The 24776-nt window shown below is 36.6% G+C and overlaps 4 protein-coding genes across 13 annotated transcripts; 2 read left to right on the forward strand and 2 right to left on the reverse strand.

Moving 5' to 3' along the window:
• Positions 1 to 1188: 1188 nt before the first annotated feature.
• LOC105141553 (F-box/kelch-repeat protein At1g15670-like) lies at positions 1189 to 2509 on the forward strand. The gene has a single exon (XM_011048799.1). It carries the CDS (start codon positions 1307 to 1309, stop codon positions 2318 to 2320), a length of 1014 nt encoding a protein of 337 aa, XP_011047101.1. The 5' UTR covers positions 1189 to 1306; the 3' UTR covers positions 2321 to 2509.
• Positions 2510 to 3089: 580 nt separating this feature from the next.
• On the forward strand, positions 3090 to 6911 carry LOC105141554 (uncharacterized). 10 transcript variants are annotated; one of them, XR_845413.1, is made up of 3 exons: positions 3090 to 4692; positions 4779 to 4824; positions 4981 to 6911. XR_845413.1 is itself a non-coding variant. In XM_011048800.1 (2 exons), the coding sequence occupies exons 1-2, from the start codon at positions 4317 to 4319 to the stop codon at positions 5277 to 5279; spliced, it is 399 nt and encodes a 132-aa protein (XP_011047102.1). In that variant the 5' UTR covers positions 3092 to 4316; the 3' UTR covers positions 5280 to 6911. The 10 variants fall into 10 exon arrangements, 1 of the variants encoding a protein (XP_011047102.1); XR_845418.1 differs by having other exon boundaries at positions 3090 to 4575; XR_845417.1 differs by having other exon boundaries at positions 3090 to 4416; positions 4541 to 4575; positions 4779 to 6911.
• A 702-nt stretch (positions 6912 to 7613) lies between these two features.
• LOC105141556 (serine/arginine-rich SC35-like splicing factor SCL33) lies at positions 7614 to 10385 on the reverse strand. Its single transcript, XM_011048801.1, has 6 exons — positions 10273 to 10385; positions 9874 to 10041; positions 9416 to 9493; positions 8642 to 8806; positions 8180 to 8290; positions 7614 to 8061 (listed from the first exon to the last, which is right to left on the reverse strand). Exons 2-6 carry the CDS (start codon positions 10020 to 10022, stop codon positions 7920 to 7922), a joined length of 645 nt encoding a protein of 214 aa, XP_011047103.1. The 5' UTR covers positions 10023 to 10041; positions 10273 to 10385; the 3' UTR covers positions 7614 to 7919.
• A 1829-nt stretch (positions 10386 to 12214) lies between these two features.
• Positions 12215 to 23472, reverse strand: LOC105141557 (Cleavage and polyadenylation specificity factor (CPSF) A subunit protein). The gene is made up of 15 exons (XM_011048802.1): positions 23048 to 23472; positions 22661 to 22795; positions 22478 to 22557; positions 22307 to 22390; positions 20993 to 21080; positions 20698 to 20858; positions 18534 to 20532; positions 17212 to 17528; positions 16634 to 16949; positions 16388 to 16540; positions 16056 to 16197; positions 15872 to 15948; positions 15042 to 15181; positions 13512 to 13620; positions 12215 to 12928 (listed from the first exon to the last, which is right to left on the reverse strand). Exons 1-15 carry the CDS (start codon positions 23237 to 23239, stop codon positions 12728 to 12730), a joined length of 4194 nt encoding a protein of 1397 aa, XP_011047104.1. The 5' UTR covers positions 23240 to 23472; the 3' UTR covers positions 12215 to 12727.
• Positions 23473 to 24776: the final 1304 nt, after the last annotated feature.

A 24776-nucleotide genomic window follows, 5' to 3' on the forward strand; every position in this document is an offset into this window, starting at 1 on the left:
TTTCTATATATATATGCGCGCGCGCTTGCCCGCGTACTTGCATAAGCAAATAATACTTTACCAGTTGTAGTAGACAACAACCCAAATTCCATCCACCATAATATTGGATAGAAAATCAGGGCTATGAGTTTTTTTATTTAAAAAACCTGTTTTTCAATCTATTTTAATCTAAAAACATCTTACAAACACACTTAAAACACTAAAAAACCAACATATCAAATCTAAAAAATATATTATCCTCGACTTATATATGGTTTCTAGGCTATAATGAGACTTATAACAACAATCATAAAACTCCCCTTACCTAATAGAATTCATTGACATCAATTTTAATTATTTTGATTTTCAAAAAATATGTTAATGACAAGATCTATTTTCATGTTGAAATTTATTGAGCTCTCTCCCTCAAAAAAATAATTGAAAATTAATAAAAATCAGATTTAGTACCAAAAGTGATAGAAAACTAAACAAAATCTTCTAGATAAAATTAGAATCTTCCATTTATTTTTTTGTGTTTTTCATTTTGATTCTTTATTTATCTATTTCACATTTTCTTAAAATGGATATTAATTTGACCCTAAAAGAGTTTAATTGTGTGAAATAAAAAATTAAAAAAATCATAATTGTAATTCTTAATAATTTGTGATAGAATGACCAGTAAATAAATGTACAAATGTACAGTAAAATCTGAATCCTCTTATTTTCTTTTAATTAGTAGTTAAATCCATCTCATTATGTATATCGACATTTCAGCTGGTTCATGTACCGTCGCTATCACACACAAATCATTCATTGGAGGCAGTTAGTCAGTAATGGATATTTAGTCAAATTTTAAAATTCAAGAGGAATGATATTGCTTTTGCTCGAGATTGGCGCCAACTTGACCGGCAAATACGATTCAAATTCAATGGATACGTCTCCCATTCAAATCTCAGGTGGATAGATAGAGTAGAATGCCTCTTCGGCAAACGCATACAGCGTACAGCAATAGTTTCAGTTTATAAGTCGATATGTGCATGGAATGTGGACGATTGGGCATGGCACACAGAGATAGTCAAAGCCAATAATACCAAAGATCAAGACGAAGACCACCAGTTGTAAACGCTGTCATTGTTATCATAGTAATTTACAAGGACAGATTAGATTGTTTAGTAGTCTAATCAACCATCATGTCCGAGAATGGACATATTTTGTTTTACTTTAACTTCTTCTATAAATATCTAGCAGAGAATCAGTGTCCGCATGCCTTTCTTGAAAAAAGAGAGAAACTTAGGAGAGAGAGACACCACTTCACTTTCTCAAAAAGATGACCGAGTTAATACCAAGTCTGCCTGAAGAAATAGCCCTCGAATGCCTCCTTCGCCTTCACTACACTACTCACCGAGTCGCATCCCAAGTTTGCAAACGCTGGCGTCCGGTTCTTCAAAGCAGAGATTTTTACTATCAGAGAAAGCAGAACGGGCTTACCCACAAAGCTGCTTGCTTAATCCAAGCTATCCCGGACCAAAACTGTTCGAGCCAACCCAAACCGATTGGACCCCCCAAATATGGAGTTTCTATATTTGACTCCGTTAATGGGTCGTGGGACCGGGTCGACCCGGTTCCGGCATACCCAGATGGGCTTCCTTTGTTCTGCCAAGTCACAAGCTCGGAGGGCAAGCTCGTCCTCTTGGGAGGATGGGACCCAGTGAAGTACGAGCCTTTGAGTCAAGTCTTTGTTTACGAGTTCACCACCCGTCAATGGAGGCGAGGCAAGGACATGCCAGAAAACCGTTCCTTTTTTGCTGCAGGTGAGTTGAACGGCCGGATTATAATCGCTGGTGGGCATGACGAGAACAAGAACGCGTTGAAAACAGCCTGGGTGTATGATGTGATTCAGGACGAGTGGACTGAGTTACCTCAGATGAGTCAGGAGCGAGACGAGTGCGAGGGAGTTGTGATAGGGTCCGAGTTCTGGGTCGTGAGTGGATACAGAACTGACAATCAAGGCGGGTTTGAGGGAAGCGCCGAGTCGATTGAACTCGGAGCGAGCAAGTGGAAGCGAGTTGAGGACGCATGGAAAGCGAACCAGTGCCCAAGGTCCTCTCTCGGAGTGGGCATCGATGAGCAACTGTTCAGCTGGGCCGAGTCTGATTCGGCGTTGAAGGTCGGGGCAAGTGTCGTCAGTCTAGGTGAAAAGACATTTGTGTCCGGATCAGCTCATGAAGGCGGGCCCCAAGGGTTCTTTCTTGTGGATGGACAAAATGGTAAATGGGAGAAGTTAAATGTGACAGGTGAATTTTGTGGATTTGTTCAATCCGGCTGCTGTGTGGAGATATAGATAGTGTCAGAAATGGTACAGAGGTCAAATCGAGTTCAGAGGAAATGAGTCCTTTACACGTTTGCATCCCTGTAAAAACACAGTAAAAACAGAAGTGTGTGCCTCGCAACTTTACTATTTGCATGGTGAGTTTTGATTGCTAGTTTGATCTTCTTGACTCGACTCAGTGTATGCTCTTTTATTTTATTTTATTTTATTTTCTTGTTTTCAAATATTTTGATTTTTTACATTATTTTTTTGGGTTATTTTAATGTGTTAGGGTGTATTTTGACTTCTTTTTATTAATGATATTATACAATTACACTGCCCTATACCATTTTTTTTATATAAAAAAAAAGCCCAAGCAAATACAGAAAGTAACTGAACTACACAGAGCCAGTCTAAAAACAAGTCTAATTGATCCAAAACTAAGGGATAGCAGGAGATGAAAGGGACAGGTGCCCTGGACTTCCTGAATAAGATTTAATTTTGTCGCTTTTTCTTTATTTCTTAAAAACATGTTTTTTCTATTATATTAGATCACGCCAACCGAAATCAACCTTAAGGTTTCACATCATCCAACTTGATTGAGCTTATCCATTTTATTGTGCTTATCCGTAATTTTTTTTTTTTTTTATCTTTGTTGATACTCCGCGATATATTTCGAGCCCCATCAAAAAATATTTTAGTACAAAAAAATATTTATAATTCAAATTATTAAATTAGAATAATTTTATAACAAATAAATATGAAATTTAATATCTAAACAATGATAAATGAAATTGAAATGGTAAAAAAACGAAAAAAATCCAATGAATAGTGTCCTGTACAAGGAGTAACTTAGTCGAATGAAATCATCCTTCCTAAAATCCTGGCTCTAAGATTGAAGGGAGACGAAGGAGCTGTTTTCAACAAGTCAATAGATGGTTCTATAAAGACAAAGAAGATCCCCAAATATTCGCGAGACCCATGACTTTTCTAAACTAGCTGTCAAGGGCAGTGGATGAAGCACCGCCTCTAGCACCACGACGAAAACCCAGTTCCCATGCAAGTTCCAGACCTCCGCGCATTACAACGCACTGCCAATAATTCTTATTTTTTATCTTCGATACCCTATCAATTGTTGAGGATCACACGCCATCGAAGGCTCTTCCAATCTTCTCCCTTTCAATACTCTTGGTCATATGATCACCCTCCACAAATTATCTTATATGGCATGGTCAGATCCTTCCCCTCATTGAAAGCCAAGACGTGGGGGGCTGCTTTTCAGACACCAAATGACAAATACCTGGCGTGGGGGGCTGCTGACCAACGTCTCCTTTGTCTTCTTCTCTTCTCTCACTGAAGATTCTTCTGCTGAAATTGTTGGCCTCTCTGCTACACGAGAGGTCAGGCTTGCCTTAGAGACCGCTTTCAATCATCGGTGCAAGGCCCCTGAGATTCATTTCAAAGATGAACTCCAGTTAATGAAAAGAGGTTCCAGACCCGTGACTGACTTTGCTCGTGCCTTCAAAAGCCTGAATGATCAGTTTCATGCCATTGGTCGTCCAGTTGATGACACGAACAAAGTGCACTGGTTCCTCTGTGGCCTCGGTGCGATTTCTCCAGTTTCTCCTCTACCTAGATGACACTCACTCACTTGCCCATTTTTTGCTGATCTTGTTTCCAAAGCTGAAAGTTTTGAGATTTTTCAGAGGTCCCTTAAGCCTACAGCACCTCCTTCTGCTGCCTTCACAGCCATTCCCCGCGTGTCCAACTGCCCAAACCAGCGGAATCCTTCCCGCTTTAACCCTGGCCAATCCGCCTGCAATGGCCGCACTAACTTCTCTCCTTGTCGTCTTCCTCGCAGTCAAATCTATCAATCGTGATGAAGGTCACTACGCTGATCAGTGCCCGCAGCGCTACAACCGTGGTGACTCTGCTGCCCATCTTGCTGAAGCATTCAGCACTGGGTCTTGTTCTCTCAATGACCCTCCGACCTCTGATTGGTTTTTAGACACTAGAGCTTAAAGCTCACATGTCTAATGCTCCCTCTGTTTTGGATCTACCCATACCATATGTTGGTAAGGACTCTGTAATTGTGGGAAATGGTGCATCTTTAACTATCACACATACAGGTTGCCTTTTATTTACTCCAAAACTTCATTTATACACCTCACCAAAGATTTACTTCCCATTAGTAAATTAACATCTGATTTTCCAGTGGTTGTTAGTTTTATTAATAATCGTTTTTTTATTCAGAATCGTCAAACAAGAAGGAAGGGTGGTAGCAACCGGTAAGATGGATGGCGACTTGATATGTGCTAGGACGTCGCAACATGGCCTTTATTTCCGTTCTCAAAAATAAACAATAACATGCTTCCTATGATTTATGGCATGCTCGCATTGGACATGTAATTAATTATGTTATTTATTCTTCCAATAAAAAAAAGCCATCTTTATCTTTTACCCCTTTACAAGCTTCTCCTCACTTATGCAGCTCCTACTTGTGAAAAACCATCGCTTGTCATATCCATGTAATAAACGTAGGTCCTTCTCCAGTGTTCATTACGATATTTGGGGTTCCTTCCCCGTCAACTCAAATTCTGTCTTTACGTATGATGTTCTCGTCATTGACAATTATTCTCGCTTTAGTTGGCTTTATCCCTTACAATTCAAATATGATTTTGGTTCTGTTCCAGGTCCCTCTTCGCCTACTTTGGTCTCTGGTCCACTTTCTCCTATGGCACTGTCGGGTCCTGTTGTGGCACATACGGTCCCTCCTATTTCTATCACATCCAATCTGATCAGTTTTCATCCCATGCTCACACGTGCTAAGGCTGGTATTTTGAAGACCCGCCACCCCGCGAATCTTGGTGCCTTCTGCTCCACTGGCCTTCTTTCGACATTTCTTGCCTCTGCTAAGCTTAAGGGCTTCAAATCTACTGCTAAGAATCTTGCCTGGCTTGCCACCGTGAATGAAGAAGTTCGAGATCTGTAGCATAATCGCTCGCACCTGGGTTTTGGTCCTTTGCCCTGCCAGCACCAACATTGTGGGCTCCAAATGGGTGTTTCGAACCAAATATCTTTCTAATGGCTCTACCGAGAGACTCGAGGCTCGTCTTGTTGCCAAGGATTACACTGAGATCCCTGGTCTTGACTAAACTAATACTTCTAGCCTTATTACTAAGGCTACTATTGTTTGTGTTGTCCTTTTCTGTTGTTGTGACTAACTAGTGGCCTCTTCACCAATTTAACGTCAAAAATGTTTCTCTTAATGCTACTCTTAGTGAAAATATCTATATGGAGCAATCTCCTAGCTACATTGATCATCGTTTCCCTGATCATGTTTGTCAATTGAAGTAAGCTTTATATGGTTTCAAGTAGGCTCCTCGTGCCTGGTTTTAGCATTGCAGTTCTTTTCTTCTTCAACTTGAGTTTACTTGCAGCCATGCTAACACATCTCTGTTTGTTTTTCATACGCACTTTGCAATTATTTATTTACTTTTCTATATTGATGATATTATTATTACTGGAAATGACTTACCTCTTCTTAATTGTTTTACTCATAAACTCCATTATGAGTTTGCTCCCAAAAACTCAGTTCTCCCAGCTATTTTCTAGGTCTTGAAGCCTCGCTGGTTATCGATGGCCTTTTTCTTAGTCAGTTAAAATATGCCCAGTGATAATCTTACTCGAGCTCAATTGTTTGACAGCAAGCCAATTCCTAATCCCATGGTTGTCTCTCAACATTTGTCTACTGATGGTCATTTGTTTTTTTATCCCACTTTATACAGGTCTCTTGTTTATACAGGTCTCTTGTTGGTGCTCTTCACCATCACTTGCCTTGATATTTCTCACGCTGTCAACTCTGTTAGCCAATTTCTACATGCCTCCACTGAAGATGACTTCCAAGGGGTTAAGCGTATTCTTTGTCATGTCAAGGGTACTCTTTATTTTGGCCATACTTTTCACCGCTCTGTTAATCTTGCTCCTCTCATTGTCTATTTTATTGCTGATTGGGCCAGTTTTCCGGGCACACGTAATTTCACTTTCAACTACTCTGTTTTTCTTGGTGTCAATTTGGTCTCTTGAAGTGCTATAAAGCAATCCACCGCCTCACTGGGAATCAGAGTATCGTGCTCTTGCCCACATTGTCGAACTACTTGAGCTCACTCATCTCCTATGTGATCTTCGGGTTTCCATTCCTACACCGCCTCTACTTTTATGTGACAACAAAAGTGGAATTTCTTTGAGCTCCAACCGGGTTTCCATAAGCACACCGAGCATGTTGAATTAGATTATTATTTTCTGCGCAAACTTATTCTTGCTGGCAAAATTCACCCTCGATATATTTTTCATCTTCAGGTTGCCGACATCTTCACCTAAAGTGTTCCTCAGCCTCTATTCGAATTTTTTCACTTCAAGCTTCACGTCCATTCAAATTCAACACTCAGCTTGCACACGCCCATTTCAACAACATCCCATACTTAAGATCCATTGACCCTTGATTAGTCATTTACTTGATTTTAGGAGATTAGTTTCCATTATTGTTGAGATATCATTTACTTTAACAATATTATGTAATTATAATTATAGCATCTCACCCACATTCAAGGTGTGGTGGTTTTCACAATATTGCCATCAAGCTCCCTCCTTATTTCGTATCACACCCTGCCCCGTCCTGGATTTCCCTAAATGGAAAAGGATTGACGTAAAGAGGCAGCTGGACCACCGCCATATGAACCTCCATTTTACTTTTTGCGGGAATAATAGCCACTTTGATGGGTGTTCTCTTGTTTTTACAGTTCCTAACATGCATTGATCGGTTTTTAGCATCGGCACCAACCACGGCTAACACAGTTACCTTGCAACTAGTTCTACACTTTAATTTGACTAGAGAGATGCTACAACACTAAACATTTTCCAGTGCTTCTGATTTTTCTTCAACCAACACGTGCTTCTATCACATGAAGCACCTCCAAGAGTGTAGGTTAAATTTATACCGGGAAATGATTGGATAATTGCAGTAAGTTACCGTCAAATATGAACGTCATTCAAAATGCGACAAAAATCTTTGATAATTTCAAAACTATCCCTTTACACCTAAAAGAGTCTTTGTATAAGTGCCACAAAACCGTCCTTTGATCCCTAAAATAACTTAATATAGATTCAAACTTGCCACAATTGATACGATGCATGACCATTTCCCTTGAAATTGTAAGCTAGTTCTGCCAAACCATAACCTTTTCACCTGGAGTAGTTAATGTAATGAACTCATAATCATGTTTTGATTACCTTGGTAGTTCCACCCTGTGTTCATTACCACATCTAATAATCTTGCATGCCTGCGTTAAGATGATTAGATGTGATGGTACATATTCGCAAGTTTATTGACGAATCATGCCCGATGTTTTGATGATTCATCTGCAAACTTAAGAAGAGACAAATCATAAAAGCATTGGCATACCACATCTCATATTCATAAACCATCAGCAGTAAACAGTGCAACTGAATTGACACGACACATCTGCTAAACATTATACTATCTAATTGACCCACAATCAGCTCAGGATAATACACCATTAATCTCCACTATTAACTCACAGCAGGCCTTCACTGCATACAATGTTATTAATAATCACCTGGAGTGCTCCGGGCTCCGGCTCCTTGAACCATAAGGAGACCAACTCCTAACTGGGCTCCTGCTGTAGCTCGTTGAACTATGTGGGGACCTTGAGTAGGACCTGTGCCTGTACCTCCTATCTCTAGGAGAAATTGATCTGGATGGTAATCGATGTATTAGAACATACTGCTTTTCCAAACCTGTCACACTTTACAGGAAAACACAAAAGGTCCAACTTAATTATAGTAAATTGATAAAGAGAAGTGCCAGCAGACCTTGAATAATGTCTTCTCCTGGGGGGAGGAGAATAATAGACAGGACTATGAGAGTGACTCTGTCCGTAGTGCGGCGATGGAGAGCGCCTTCGGTCATAGTACCGACCACCCCTGACAGCATCAATTTTATTCAAATAAACAGCTCAAATCCTAGCTTTGCAGTCATCGAAATTTACAGCACCACAAACAATCAGAACCCTTGTACTTTTTCTCTCTTTTTTTCAGTTTTAAAAAGGATTAAAATAAGCACTTTATGTACCCACAAATGCTGGCAACCTAAAAACAGTGTTTAGTGTTCAAACAACAGCAACCATACAAGGTATAAAAAATCCAGTGACATTAAAAAAAATCTATAAACATCATCTCTTGTAACAGAACACATGACCAAAAGTTTAGGTCCAATTTTCAATACAATGCATCAGTATTCAATGAATTCAGATTAATATAAATAACCAGAGTTACCTCACACGATCTCTTTGCCTCATTTCTGCCGGCTTCTTCCTATTTTCCTCAGCAAAAACAACTGTCAATTCCCGGCCAAGAAGAATTTCACCATCCATATGGTGCTTAGCATCTGCAGCATCAGCTGATTCTAAATATTGGACAAATCCAAAGCCACGTGGCTCCCTGCAACAAATGCATAACAATGACACAACAAAGTGAGCATAGACAAATGAACACTAACATGTGTCCTGACTGTCAAATGACAGGATCCAGATTCCAAGAGTTACATGGAAGATCATGATAAGCACTTGCTGACACTTGTGCCATTGAAATAAAATGATTGTGTGGCTGCTAACCTTGTAGAAGCCAAATTTTAAATTGAGTTGATATTCTTCAACAATTGGAACTTCTTCAGAATGTATTCAAACCCACCTTCCCCTCAACCTTGATGTACATCAAGGTGAACAGTACTCTTATTACCTGAATGGTGTCTTCAATACACTCTTATTACTTCATTCTAGTCTTCACTCTTACTACTTCATTCTTGTCTTCACTCTAATTACTTCATTTGTTTCTTCAACGCTTTCAATAAAAACAACCAAATTCCCATAAACCAATGGCACATAACAAGAAAAAATCCCACACTATATAGTTTTGAGATTCATGAGGATCAGACATGCTAACCAAAATGAACACACAGATTGAAAAAATTAAACATGTGCTTATTTGGAATCACTATATGTTTCTTGCTTGAAGCTGTTACAGCCCTGAGAGAAAAGGACTTCATCTTACCCCGTATAATAGTCTCGGGGCAGGTAAATGTCCTTTAGCGGACCAAACCGTCCAAAAAGTCCACGAAGATCTTCAGGCCTGCAAAACAGGAAGAAAGAAAAGGAATCAGTTCACACATTTTGTTGGCGTAAATTTTGAAGAGCGTATAATAACCATATATTGTTGATGTAGCTCCACTGTGTCTTCATTTTTTTGGAACAACACAATATAGCTGAGGATTAAAAACGTGGCTTCAGCTACTACAGATTTGAAGGCAGTATAACTTTTATTTGCATCTTATCCAAAGTGAGATCAAGGACATAATAACATGCATATAATTGAAGACATTTACAGACAAGAAAAAGAAGAAGAAGAGTAGAAGCATATATGCGGCGAAAATTCAAATGAAGCAACAGATGTATCCATGAGCATCAAGAGCAGACATTCAAATGGCAGGGAAGAAAAGAGAAAAGCCAAACCTGCAGTCATGACGGAGATTGCGAACCAAGAGACTAGTAGGAAGATCCCTACCACGACCTCCATACCGACCCCTAGGGCTAGGATTCCTATGTCTCCTCCCATAACCCCTTGGGGGTGAGGGACTGTAATCGTAGCTTCTTCCCCTCATTTTCAACAAATATCACAGCCTGCAACAATCAAAGAGAAGAACCCATTTTAGAACCCCTAAAAAACAATAAATCAAAAGACAAAAGACAAACAACAGTTTTAAATACCCAATTAAATAATTAAAAAAAAGGAAAAAAATTTCGAACTTTTCCTTTATCTCTCACAATTTCTAATCAAATTAGACTATAACAACAAAAAATGAACGAATATTTGAAAAATCAAGAGGGTAAAATGCAGAGAAAGAAAATTACCTGGATCGATGTCTGTATGGCTTCTCTTTCCAGAGGTTTTACTTTCTACTAGAAAGAAAACTAAAGAAAGCATCAAGGGAAAGCAAAACAGCTAGAGTAGGCCCCTTCAAAACTCGAGAACCTTCTTGTCTAGTTGCCTATGTTAATGTGCATCGTAGTGTTGTGAGTCCTCAAGAGATCTTCCACAATCTAGCCGTTAATACTCTTCAGATCAATAATGAACAATCCTGATTCTCTCTTACGACATCGTGTATGAAAGGCCTCATTCGGCCCAATTCAGAGCCCATTAATTTAAATCTTAAAAAATAAAATCCCAGTCCATCAGTAACAATCCAACACGGCCGCGACCCAAATTTTGCTACAGCTTTGTACAACCATACATTTGTTTTCATTTTTCCACGTTATTTTCAAGGCAACTTTTTATATTTGTAAGTTTCTTTAGTGAAAGTAATTTTTATTTAGAAAATAGTTTTTTATAAAAAGTGAATTTTTAAAAAATAAATTATTTTTTGATATGTTGGTAATGTCATAAAAATAAGTTTAAAAATAGTTTTCAATATCTAGTTATGTTATAAAAAATAAGCTGAAAATAATTTATTAATATTTTAATTTTTATTCAAGTTTAATAAAAAAGGGACCAAATATAAAAAAATAAAAATTAAAAGATGATAAAATTAAAGAAAAAATTCAATTTCATAAATTATTTCGAAAAAAATAAATAACAATCAAAAGAATAAATATCAAATCTAACAAATAAAAAAGTTAAAAAATGATGAGATTAAAAAAATTCAATTTCATAAATTATTTTAAATAAAATAAATAGTAATTAAGAAATTAGAAACCAAATATGATGTATAAAAAATTTCAATTAAAAAATAATAAGAGAAAAGCAAGAAACAATCAAAAAAATCAAAATCAAAATTGATATAAAAATCAAATTAAATTTAATTTAAAAAAACTAAAAAAAACTATTCAAAATAAAATATATAACAATCAAAAGAACAAAGATCAAATTGATATAATAAAAAAATAATATATTTTTTTTATTTTTTTATAATTTTTAAAAAGTGTTTTTCAAGAAAAAAACATTTATGAAAAACTAAGTTAAATTTTTGTTTAACTAGAAAGTGTTTTTATTAACCAACTTTTTTAATAATAAATAATTTTTAAATAACTACTTTTCATAAAACAAATAAATTCTAATTCAAGTAAATTTTTGTTTTACATTCATAATAAATATTTACTTAAAAAACAATATTTCTCATTAAAAAAAATCATCAAAACCAAAACAAAATCGCATTAATAAAAAACATATGATATTGATTTTTTTCATTTTCAATTCGAAAATCATTTTAGTTATGATGCATTTTATTCAACCAACAATAATAGTAACATGTATAAAAAAGAATGTTTCTGAAAAAAATAAATTTTAATTGTTAATTTTTTTCATTTTCAATTCGAAAATCATTTTAGTTATGATGCATTTTATTCAACCAACAATAATAGTAACATGTATAAAAAAGAATGTTTCTGAAAAAAATAAATTTTAATTGTTATCTTTTATGAATTATTTTATTATTATATGATTAAATAAATAAATTCAAAAAACAAAATTATTAAATACAATCAAGCCTCTACCTCTCTCTAACCCAAGCCACGTAATAAATAAATCAAATAAAAAATTCAAAAAACTAAATTATTAAACACAATCAAGCCTCTACCTCTCTCTAACCCAAGCCACGTAATAAATAAATCAACCAGCCACATAATATATGAGGTAACCAAAAACAACTCTAGATCATTCAAGACTGTTTTTGTTCCAAAAAAAAAAATCAAATAACATCATCCTTAAATTTATTAAAAAAAAATCAAATTAAATTTTAACTATGAACCGAGTCATGTAATTGCCAAGTCAGCTATATCGCATCAAACCAATTTTCAATTTAATTTAAAACTCAACCTACATATATTTAAAAAAAACCAATGTCATCAGGTCACTAGATTAACTTGCCGCTATCAAAAAGTTCCCCATGACAATGAACGGACAGCCATACTAGTGGTCGCTATAACTCAAGGTTAGATGATACAGTAATTACGTGAAAAATGGCGCCTGTATTTCACATTTTATTCCCTGTGCAGCTGTTGCCATAAGCTCATGAATAGCGGTAACATAGTGACGAGAAGCTTCATGCATATCGGAATTGGCTTCGAGCCCAAGGAATTCAGTTAACAGTTGTCTCGTAGCCAGGTCCGTATATCAACCACGGTAATCGACAAGTGTTGCATCAGCATTCAATCTCTTACTAACTCGGCAGGTCTTGCAACGGCATTCCGGCACTTGTCAGAGTGCAGCAAGGATATAGAAGCCACTAGAAACCAGCAGTTGTGCCTTGGTTTTTAGCAGTTATTCCATCCACCCACGACCTTCAAATTGGCGAGATGAAGGAGGTGCAATTTAATTGAGGGCATAATGAACCCGCTCAAGAAGTTGCACAACCTGACTAACTGATATGGGCAAGGTAGAAAATGGTTTTAAATTTGTTTTAATTGTATCTAGTTGTCCAAGAGGTAATGATAGCACTGCCTCTTGCTGTGAGCTCGTTAGCTCCAGGAACTGAGCTAGCATGTCGCCGTCAAGTATCTTGGGCACTCCAACCTGTCAATCAAGATACAAGGGTGAGGGAAACAAGGCAGAAGGAGGCGGGAGTTTACGGAGGAAAGCACAAACAGATAGGAATGATATGAACATTTGTGAATCAAGCTCTAAATAACCATAACCTTTCCATCTTGAAATGATCAATAACCCTGATCAAATATGATGAAGCGAGATATAGTTGATCAACTTCAGAAAGTCAACATTTCCTCTCTTCGATGAGAATTTTTATTCTCCACAGGGGTTCAGGACCAACCACAATTTTGATCCCACAAAAAACAGTTTTGTTGGTGATTTCATTTTCTAGAGTGACCACTTGAGCTACTGGAATCATCAATTCTACTATTTCGCAAATCAAACAATTCAACTTTCATGATGTAATGTTAATGCCAACAAAAAAAAGGTATAACAAGAAACTCAGCTGAGCTAATGTATTTAGATTTTTCCAAACACGTTCAAAGATTGGAATATTTCTTTTACAGATGGACAGAAGAGGCACATCAACATTCACAGAGATACAGGTAACTTTGAAATTTCCAAAGACAAAATAAAACAAACATATCTCTGTGCTTAGTTTTAAACTCACAGGGTTTTCACGGCTTCGGAACTCATGGTGATCATTTCCTAAGACAGGAGCAGTTAAGGGATGGACCACAAGTCTAGATTGGACAGCTTCTAGAAGTTCAAATTCCTCCCTACATTAACAAACAAAACAGAAGGTGAGAAATTTGTTGAGAATGACATTCAAACCATGATTGTTCACAAAATATTCAAATCAGAACTATACCAACAAACATGTTCCTCCCTTAAAGGAAGAGATATTTATTGAGAATAAAATTCAAGCAATCAACCCAAGCAAAGGGCACCATGGTGCAAAATCAAAATGTCACCACAAACTTTTGTTAAGTTCACAATTGCAATTTTAAGACGTGTTTGCGGCAACTAATAGGTAAAGACCTAAAGAAGGATGAGATTATGTAGGGAACTGATGTTGGCATTTCAAGTCCCATCCAACTATAGTCTCAAACTTGTACCCAAAAAAAATATCTGAATGTGAGAGGCTAGACTTTGTACTAAAAGCACATGTTTCAGAAGGTCAAATTCAAACGCTATGTATGAGGATCTAAACAAAACATCTTTTTCAGGAGAGAAAGACCTCATATTTACCATATAATTTCTCAACAAAAATATCCAAACAAAACATCTTTTTCAGGAGAGAAAGACCTCATATTTACCATATAATTTCTCAACAAAAATATCCAAACAAAACATCTTTTTCAGGAAAGAAAGACCTCATATTTACCATATAATTTCTCAACAAAAATATCCAAACAAAACATCTTTTTCAGGAGAGAAAGACCTCATATTTACTATATAATTTCTCAACCTAAAATATCCTTGTCTCACGGTGCTAAATTGTTGAAATCCTAGTATATTCAATCTTAGTAAATATAGTTCATTTTAAGACATAGTAACATGAGTATTTTGAGTTTTCCCTAAACCATCTAAAGACAGAGTAACAATATTCGTAGGTTGATTTATACATGTATCTTCTCATTTACTATCCTAGCATTTATGTCCAGTGAGAAATTACAGAACTAAGAAATAGACCCACAGAAGTGGTTTCCAATATGCTTTATGGTTGTTGAGCAATAGACTTGCAAAGGAACACTATTGGATTTCTCATCACTCAATTAACATCTATCCTTCATTCAGCAATTAATATGTCATATGGTGAGGGGAAACTACAACGCAAGGTAAATCAGAATACCCCACTTCCTCAGGTGGTTCTTTCACCTTCTCTTTTTGGTTGCAGCCACAAACAATTTCTAGATTGTGGATCCTCACATGCATAGGAGACCTTCCAATTCAATTTCCCTGGGACACTATATCTGCCATTATGTTACTACTTCGTCTTCACAGCATCAGCGGTTGGAGAAAATTTCAAAAGAGGAAAGCATCTTTAAATTGAACCTCAAGGTGTCTGTTATGTGTGTAGTGCATATTTGTCCACTTAGTATAGAAAATCAATACATTTAAAAGGAGACTCCTATGCAACCTCATTCCTTCAGAAGGCATCCCACCCCCATAAAAAATAAAAAAAAATAAAACATACCTTGATAGAGGAATAAAAACTATTATGCTTCCTAAGAGTGTGCTGGCCATGATAGTATTGTTAGATGCATCCATCTTTGTAATAGCACCATCACACCCCGTTAATATATCATCAGCAGGGAGTTTATATGTAAATGATCCCTGCACGAAACATAATTTGACAAAGATTAAATGGGGAAATAGCAATAAGAATCAATCAGTTTGCTAAACAACCACTCAAACCCCCGTGGCAGTATTTAATTGTCTAAAAATATACGAAGACACTAACCACCTCAAAGCATTTCTGTAGAATTCATCCACTAATGAAAAGGTGTGAAGGAAAAAAGAATAAAGCCTACTAGAAATACTTAAATTCCTTATATCCTATCGAAGAACACAAACATCCAAACCACCCCAAACCACCATCCCCAAGTTCATTTGATGATGGAGGCGTCACTCTCACTTCTAAGGTTCAGTTTCAGCACACTCGCTTGCTGCAATGGGTTTCTTTCTTCCACACACTTAAATCCTTACATGATTTTGACATAGCATGATACCAAATAAACAAAAGACATCAGACATTTAGCTACAATGCCTGATTACAAATATCAAGCATGTGTTCGCACTTGAGCAACGTACACATCCTTTCCCTTTTCTGCTATGTGCTTGTCCAGAATTATGAAATCATCGTGCCTTGTAATTTCAATGACAATACTGAGGATAATATCCTTCAAACAATTACCAGATGAACAATCATATCCTCTAGCTTTGGAAAACTATCAGGACATGACAAATCAATGTTCATATTACCATGTGCCTTCGTATAACAGTTACAGTGACAGAAAGAACTACCTTCCTGATGCTCATTGCTATCTCACCCATATAATAAGCACAATTCAATGTCAAGTTGCATTCTGGACTTCCAGTACCTAGGACAGAGAGAGGCTTTATATTGATACATCCATTTAAGACAGAAGATATTGGAAGTAAAACAGCCAGTTGCTTGTAATCGCAGAGGAGTTGACATAGAACATACATTCAAATCGATCAGAACGTGACAACACAGCAATGCTTCCCTTCCGATCTGAAACCACTGCTGTATCAACATCCATAAGGACACAACCAGCAACTAATCTCTGAGACGGGTCACAATAAAGTTGCTCCAGTTTTTTGGACTCCTGGCATGATAGAAAGAGCAGTGACACAAGTTCAGAACAAGCATAGAAGCAACAGCTCATACTCCCGTTATTCCAGAGGGAAATTGCATAAAGAAAAGGCTTCCAATAAATAAAAGGGAAATTAAAAGAAATTATGATGAAAAACCAGGCTCTGTCTAGCCTGGAATTGCCTGAAAATGTTATCACATACCACATGATAAGCGTAGAAAAGGATACCATCGCGGCAATCACCAACAGCAATTCTGGTGTGATATGCAGTCAAGGACATTATCATAAAACGTGTCCTTCCAACAGCAAACTTTTTCACTCTTTTATTATCATTTGCAAAACCACATACATAAAACTGAGAAAAAAGGAAGACCAACTTTATCAGCAACAGGAAAAAATAAACTATACCACACCAACCTCTTTAAAATAATGGGACTTTACTACTTACAGAATTACCAGCAGATGCCAAGAAAAAACGGTCAAGATATGGACAAATTGCAATCACCATTCCAGGCAATGATGTGGCAGAAACAAATCGCAACTGCCATGTTTCAGTTTCTTCAAGTTTGACTCCATCGCAGCTAGTATCATCTGGGCTACTGCAAAGACTACTGCTTGATAGCTGCTCAGCAGCATAACCAACAATTTCACGAAATGGTGATGTTCGTTGAGAAGATGACCCTGCCTTTGAGCAGAATGTCATTGAGCCACTATCTGAATTTTGCAAGTTTTCTAGGCAGAGAACTATTACTCGACCCTTGGTACTGCAGAAAAAATGCCCAGATATGAAATGACTTTGAATGGGATGACTTCCAAGTAAAATTGTTAGGTCTTTCAAAACCAATCAAATTTATTTTTGAGATCATTAAAACTTGTATTTTGATCCAAAAGAAACTTGTAGACATCACATCATTGGGTGACAAGCCTTGCATTCTAGCAAAGTCAAATTAGTATTGCTTAATCCTTCAATTTTCAAAAGCAACAATAAAGTAAACTAATAGGCACAAGACAGATGATATGATATACCTTTCGGCTTCACCACTAGGCATGATAGCTGGGCCAGAAGACAGACTGGTTCCAATTACCAGAACCTGTTCATTTCCAATCTTCACCAGCTCCATGGATTTTCCTGTTTCTCCACGTTCAAGTTTAAATGATGACACAATTGAACCACTCAGTGGGTCAACACAACATATATCAGATGAACATGTATCATTGTCATTGCTTAGTTCAGTCCTCATTACAAGTAACAACTTGCTTTCACTATGGTATTGGACCTTCCGTGGAGTGCCTCCAAGATGAAACTTTTGCACATTAAGCCTCGTGCTATGCACCATTTCCACCTGAAGCGTCATAAATCAAAGATCATATGCATTAGTTTGACCCTGGGAGACTAGGTTTAGGGCCTGTGTATCCAACTTCGAGACAAAACATTCAAGAACTACAAAAAGAATGAGACCCTTGCTAATATAAAATTCAAGAACTAGGTTTAGGGCCTGTATATCCATCTTCAAGACAAAACATTCAAGAACTACAAAAAGAAAGAGATCCTTGCTAAAATAAAGTTCAAAGGGCCACTATTTCAGTTTTTTTCCCACTTATTATGTTAAGTCAGAAAGTGGAGCCACCTAGAAACTCTAATGACATCAAAATAATGTAATAAACAGAGAGGCTCACAAAATTTTACATTATTATGCTACCTGTAGGTACAGTTTCATCGTGTACTCTTTTTTTCGTACTGAAATTGCACAAAGCACAAGACAACACAGTCTAAAATTCCAACTTGGCTATAGGGTTAGTCCCATGAGATCTCCAACCTGTGGAGATAAGCTACATATCGGAGCATTTGGTATGGGAATGCAGAATTCAAATCAAACGAAATCACTTCTAGGAAATCTAGCATGACCTCATACTCCCACAACCAATTTCAGGAAATGCAGCCCACACCTTTTTGGTTAGGAATATGGCATTCCCAGGCATCAGATTCCCAAAACCTTATGTCCCGGGAATGCTATTTTTTTCATGCCAAACCTTCCATGTCACAGATGATCAGCTCTTAGCCCTAATTACTACGAGGAAGAGGAAGAGGAAGCTCTCAACTTTTGGATATAATTCTTCATATCATTTCTATGCAGACACAAAAAACATTCAATACAATAAAAATATTTAACTTCATAAAAATAGTCACATTAGGGTGGTTCACCATGAGTGCTACTTTTTAGCACCATATTTCTTTTGTATCCTCTGCAGATGAAAGATAGTTTTTAACATGCTGAAGCAAGAAACAGTAACTTAGATAATGCTAAAGAATCAGAACAGCTCATATAATTACAAGCAAGAATGCTCACCAAATGAAGACTGTTGTCTGCAACAAATAAAATTCCCTTGGGGCATTCAACAGAGCATACAGGTGTTGCATGTGTTGAAGGCTGAAAGGAGATTGAAGTGTAAGAGAGGCTGTGCCTTGCAGCATGCAATAACCATGGCCGATCACTGAGAGCAATCATATCTGAGTCAAGAGAATCACTCAAAGGAACCAGGAAAACAGGAGTAATGCCGATGCGACGGGTGGCAATCAATTGCAGATTAATAGGAAGGTCATCCATTGTGTTGTCAATTGAATCAACAGCAAGCATTTCTGGCTCTAAAGAAATTGCAGCTGTATTTGATATAGCAGTATCAGAACTTAGCATACAGGAACCAAGAGAACATCCATGACTGGGAATTTCCACTGAAAACATTGAAGAGGCAGAAGGCCATTCAAATCGAAGCAACATTCCATTCCTTAAACCAGAAAGAACATAAAACCGATCAGCCAGTACAAGCCTTACATCTTGAGGGATGCAACCACTAATGGCGGTTCCCAAAGAACTTGTTAATGATATTGTTCCAGAAGCAATAATCCTTAGGCCATCACCAGGCACAAAAGACACAACTTCCACTGAAGGTTTATGTGTCCCGATAACAAAGGTATTGCCAGTGTCAACCCCAACTGGAAGGGCAGCTGCACAACTATCAACTGCATGGTTCATAAAACTTGATCGTCTTCGCTCAAAATATTTTTGAGGAATGGAGATGCAGGATAACTCATTCAGCAATCTCAAATGTTGCATTTCAAATATTTCATAATGAAATGGTGAAAGACATCTCACCCCGAGAATATATAGGAAACAAGGATTAGAAGTAGAAACAACAATCAAGTCATGTCCAACAGCCCCCAAATTGATACCCATGTTAGCTGGAAACCAAGATGAGCAAACTGGGGAAGACAAAGGAATACCTTCTGGATGGGCAGCCTTGGTAGGCAAACAAAGTCTAACTGCAGTTTGATGAATTTGGACCAGCAACCCATCACCGACCAGACCACATGCCAGAGTACAGACATCAGGCTGAAAACCAACCAAATCCGTCACATCAGTAAAACTTAATCCAACTGAGAGTACCCTAGTCTCCTCAACAAATGATAGAACAAGAAAAGAATGATGCAAATCAGCTACTTTCATTCCAACAGTCCAGGTCCCAGTAATGCCTTGATATATAGGAGCAGTCTTCAGTAGCTTTTCAACAATGATACCACTTCTAATAATCCTTAATGACCCCTCAGGTGCGACTCCACAGCAAGCAAACATTTGATCACGCTCCTCATCATGATAATCCACAATGGACATATCCAAGATGGGTGCAACATTTTGAATAGGACTTACATATTGTAGGCTTTCATTTTCCATTTTCAGGACAATCCCATCTCCCATCTCCACAAGTGCTGCCAGGAATCCATCTTCAACCCACAAAAGTGTCTTACATGATAGGTCTTTGTAAAGACAATCTGAAAGATTAACTTTAAGATCTTCCGCGTCGCAAGAAATCTCAATCATAAAAAATTCTCCTGTGTCCGCACAAAAAACCATCCTAGGGTTTTTATCATTATCTGGCTCCCAACTCCAAGAGCATGCATGTTTCAAAGTTGATTTTACATTGCTCCCTTCACCATCAATACACATGGGATCATAATCTTGAAGCTCCAGTAAAGCACGTGCAGCAACATTGAATGAACCATCATCATCAAAATCAGTAACTCTACTGTCTTCAACAAAATTCTGCTCCTCCACTGCAAGGGGAAAATAATTCAAGCTTGTTCTACAGACACAACGTGGGTGGAGAGCATCTCTAAGATCCATTAGGAGAACATCACCAACCCTGAACATAAGTGCAAATCCATTGGAACGAGGAACTTCAACGATGTCATGCGCTAGCGGTCCAGATTCAACAAACTGTGAAATGTAGCTTATAGCATGGTCTCTAATGTCCCATCTCAATAACAGCAGTTCATTTAGGAGCGCTCCCCTCCTGCACAACAAAAAAAATATATATATCAGTTTCTCTTAAATTAACATTGGCAAAATGCCTAAACATAGATAAAGAGGAAAACGTTTCATCCTAAAGTTGCTGCATAACAGAAAACATCTTTCAGGTTTCCCAAAAATGGAGTACAAGCATACTAAATCGTCATACCTATTTAGAATAATGGCTAGTACAGGATTATGCTCCTTACTTGGATGGCTAGAATCCCTCGAAATGAAGCACATACTCCATATGGTACCAGATGTGAGTGGTCTCTGGATACTTCTGGCAACATTTGCATTCCCTTCATTTTCAGGAGGATAAAGAATTCTCTAAAAGTGTGGCAAATTGAAGAATTTCAATAATTGTGCTTGCATTCATATTATCACAAAATAAACTACATAGGATAACTCCATCTTCTGATCTTCTAACATAATAGAAGTAGAGTAAATATATAGTTATCAACCTCATCAATGATCTCACTGCCACCAGATGCTGAAAGGGAAAACAAAGCCAATTGGTCTTCATATGCGCTAGTAGCGACAAAACAGCCACTGAGAAATGAAAAGCCCAACAGTTAGGAACTCAATGGGAATTCAACTGAATTTTTCTTATTTCAAGCATTTCTTTCTATACAAACTGAACTATGCCCTTGCACATGTGAACTTAACTAGAAAAGGTTAAGAAGGAAAACTGAAGACAAATAATGTTAGTGCCAGTAGGAAATCAGCTGATGGGTTTTCAAAAAAGTATCATGATTGCAGCCATGTCTACATGTTCTCTCAGACAAGAAAGACTTTTCAGAACTAATTGCTGGCTTGTAAACCATAAAGTCATCTTGACCCTAACCTAAACTCCTATTAATGAAGACAAAACAATACTCTCAAGTCACATCAACTATCTAAAGTACCAAATACGCTCTTAATCATACAGTAAATAATGCAACTACATCTAAATAATTCACATAAATGATAATCAAGAAATTTTTGTTTCGATTTCAAAAGGGAGCCTTGCTAAGAGCCTGATTAGCCAGGAACTCTGATAGCAAGCTAAATGTTTTGATGGCCTTTCATCCAGGGCAGGGGATCATCAAAAAAAACATCTATCACCAAGCTGCACAATCAGCACCCTCTTCAAGACAGCTAGCATTTTTTTAAGAGCACCAAGCAAAGTACAAATTTGTAACTGAGAATGTAAGAACACATGTTTGGAATGAAACGTATAAAGGATTACATGAGAACAATCTGTATGGGAGAAAAGCTAAAAATCTTAGGGCAAGAAGGATGAAAGCTAAAGGTGGAAAGACCTTCTCTTGTAGCACAGAGAAGAAGAATCTTGCATCATTATGCAATGGTTAACTCAAAAAGACCTTCTCTTGTAGCACAGAGAAGATGAATCTTGCATCATTATGCAATGGCTAACTCAATAAGTTGGTGCAGCAATTATCTAAACCTTCCCTGTCACCTACCTTTAATATCACTAACATAAGATCTCGTCTATATTAATAAAGATTGTTTGTGTCCTTTAGTATGATGCTATCTAGCAGATGAAGCTCATACAAAGTCAAATAGCATAAAATTCAATGTTGCTCTTTCCACATCCCTAGCAATTTGACCAAGCCAAAGGCAATGCAGGTATCTGACAAGTTAAACAATTGAAACTCAATTACATACCCTTGCCTGGTTGAGAAGCAAGAAAGATTGTCTGACTTAAGAGGCAAAGTTCATAACTTAGAGAACAGCTGCACAAAAGAAATATTCTATTGATAAAAGCTGCTTGCCTGGAATCTACGGCTAGCATTCTTCCAAGTTGATGTCTTGAGTTTCCAGGATTTGAAAGTTGAATGTGTGTTAAAGGAAAAAACCTATTCAAAATAAAACAGCAACATCATGTTACTTCAGTAACATTCCCATTGTATGAATAAACTTAGAAAAAGGAAAAGGACAAAAACCTGTGCATTTCATTGCAAAACGTGAGAAATGTAAGCTTCCCAGAATCAGATATAACAACCAAACGGTCTTTTCCATGCACCTAAAAAAAAGGACCACTTCCTTATCAAATATACATCTCTTAAAGTAACACAACATAAAAAGAGACGTCCTACAAGGAGTTCAGAATTCATAGACTAGCAGACCCGTGGAGTCCGCGCATGGAACTTGTCATTCCAAGGTACAACAGCCATATCTTTAATCGTGCCAAATAAAGGTTGTTCACATATTGCCTGCACAATTCCATCTTCCCCTATTATCGCCAACTCTATTGACGTCTCCTGCAACAAAAAATATCCATAACAACAAAATAAAAAATCCAAATCTGGAGCAGCGTTGATTTAACTTTCTTCATGATTGAGCAGTAATAGGAGTAGTAATTTAGTTCGTTTTCTTAGCAATGATAAGCTAAAAAAGGTATTCAAAATTCAAGTAACCTAAGAGAAAAGGGAATAAATTAGCGCCTAATTAGCAGTTAATAGAACGGAGGAAAGCAGCTAATTAAGTAAAAAAAAGAGAAGTATGTTTCTGACCTTGCCAAAAACGATGTCGTAAGAGAACGAGGAACGGAAGTGACCGTAAATAGCGTGTAAAACAGCGCTGCCTCTCAGAACGGACTTAGCTAAGTAGTGAACGCCGTTAGATGGCGCAGAGGATGAAGAAGAAGATGGTGATGATGATGATCTGACCTTTGCATTAGAGCACTCTTCCTCTGATACTGCCATTTATTTTTGTGGTCTCTTTTTTTTCGGTTTGCTTGAAAGCTAGGGTTTGATTCGCCAGAAAGTGGAAATGAGCATCCCCTGATCCCCCTGGTTTCTAGAGAGATGTAATCATGTTGGTGGTTGGATTTGGAGCGTGGCGTTTCAGGAGGACCATACCAGTTAACGGGTGTATAAAATACAATGAAGAGAGGGGTTTTCTTTCACTTGGTTTTTTTTTTTTAAAGAGTTAATTGTAATTTAGTCTCTGAAACTAGCTGCTAATAATAATTACACATTAAAAGTTTCAGAATATTATTTATTTAATGCGTTTATAACTTTTCCCTAACAAGGTTTCAAAAAAGTTAATAAAAGATTATACAATTTTGAAAAAATAACATAGTTTGTAAAGAATCATCATTAAGATTCATGGTTGTTGAAGAAGTATTATTTAGAATAATGTATCATAACCTAATTTTTGAATTTTTTAAAAAAAGATAAAAATAAAAGAATAAAAAAATATATTTGAGAATGAGATTAAAACAACATAAATTGAAAGTTTGAGGATGAAATTGTTAAATCTAGGAATCAATTTGATCACAAATTAGAAGAACTAATAAGTTTGGAAACTTAATTAAACTTTGATTTAATTAATTAATAAAATCAGGGACTTAATTAAAAAAATTATAAAGTTTAGGGCTAATTTGACCATAATTGCAAGAAATTAAAGTTTAAGGAGTTTAATTGATGTTTACATGGGTAATTTTGAAAAAATTAAAAGTTAAAAAGTTAATTAAGAACCAAATTGAATAATCCAGAAACCAAAAACTACTTTGTAAATGACGTTATAATTCAGCGGTCCAATTGCAATTAATCCAGGGGCGGTCCAATTGCAATTAATCCAAGGGCAAAATTAAAAGTTGATATCATTAATTAAGGATCTAATTGTTAAATGTCAAAAGTTCAAGAGCCAAGTTGAAGATAGTCATTTCCAGATACAAACGACGCTATTTTAAATCATTGTTCATCATCTTTTCCATTTCCATACTAGGGACTAATTCAATAGGAACCCAAAACCACTAGGCCACATCTCCTATTAAGGATAGAGCTGGAATTATTTGTTAGGGAGGCCCAAAATTAATATAATAAGATATAATATTTAATTTAATTTATTGTACATGAGCTATAAAAAAAAACCTGTATAATTTAGTTTTATTCAAATAACTTACCACAAATATTTAATTATATTTGTATAAGGTAAAAGGGTTGGAGCAATATCAAATTGAGTTAAAACAATGAAGTTAATTTTATCTTTATAATATATACATCACTTTGATGTTATTGATATTTATATCTATCAAATATAAACATACAAAGTACATAAGAAATATTAACTAAAACGACGAATTATTTATGTTTGATAAGCATTAGCTAAAACAAAGAATTATTTATGTTTGATAAATATTAGCATATTAATGTATGTCCACCGAATTTCATCTTATTGATTAACTGGGTATTTTTAAATTTGAGAACAATTAATTGGATCTCTAATTAAATTAGC

This window comes from Populus euphratica, unplaced genomic scaffold, assembly GCF_000495115.2.
Source record: "Populus euphratica unplaced genomic scaffold, PopEup_1.0 scaffold124.1, whole genome shotgun sequence".
Classification (NCBI taxonomy): Eukaryota; Viridiplantae; Streptophyta; class Magnoliopsida; order Malpighiales; family Salicaceae; genus Populus; species Populus euphratica.

Bases quoted from the DNA above. Each gene is read 5' to 3' on its own strand.
- LOC105141554 (XM_011048800.1), top strand. From the start codon at position 4,317: ATGTCTAATGCTCCCTCTGTTTTGGATCTACCCATACCATATGTTGGT. The intron at 4,417-4,980 runs GTTGCCTTTTAT...GTTCTGTTCCAG, and splicing joins TTTAACTATCACACATACAG to GTCCCTCTTCGCCTACTTTG.
- LOC105141557 (XM_011048802.1), bottom strand. From the start codon at position 23,239: ATGGCAGTATCAGAGGAAGAGTGCTCTAATGCAAAGGTCAGATCATCA. The intron at 22,558-22,660 runs GTCTGCTAGTCT...CCTTTTTTTTAG, and splicing joins TCCATGCGCGGACTCCACGG to GTGCATGGAAAAGACCGTTT. The intron at 15,949-16,055 runs GTATGTTCTATG...TCTCTGTCCTAG, and splicing joins ACGTTCTGATCGATTTGAAT to GTACTGGAAGTCCAGAATGC.
- LOC105141556 (XM_011048801.1), bottom strand. From the start codon at position 10,022: ATGAGGGGAAGAAGCTACGATTACAGTCCCTCACCCCCAAGGGGTTAT. The intron at 9,494-9,873 runs GTTTGGCTTTTC...CCTGTTTTGCAG, and splicing joins AATCTCCGTCATGACTGCAG to GCCTGAAGATCTTCGTGGAC. The intron at 8,807-9,415 runs GTAAGATGAAGT...CATTTGTTGCAG, and splicing joins CCCCGAGACTATTATACGGG to GGAGCCACGTGGCTTTGGAT.
- LOC105141553 (XM_011048799.1), top strand. From the start codon at position 1,307: ATGACCGAGTTAATACCAAGTCTGCCTGAAGAAATAGCCCTCGAATGC.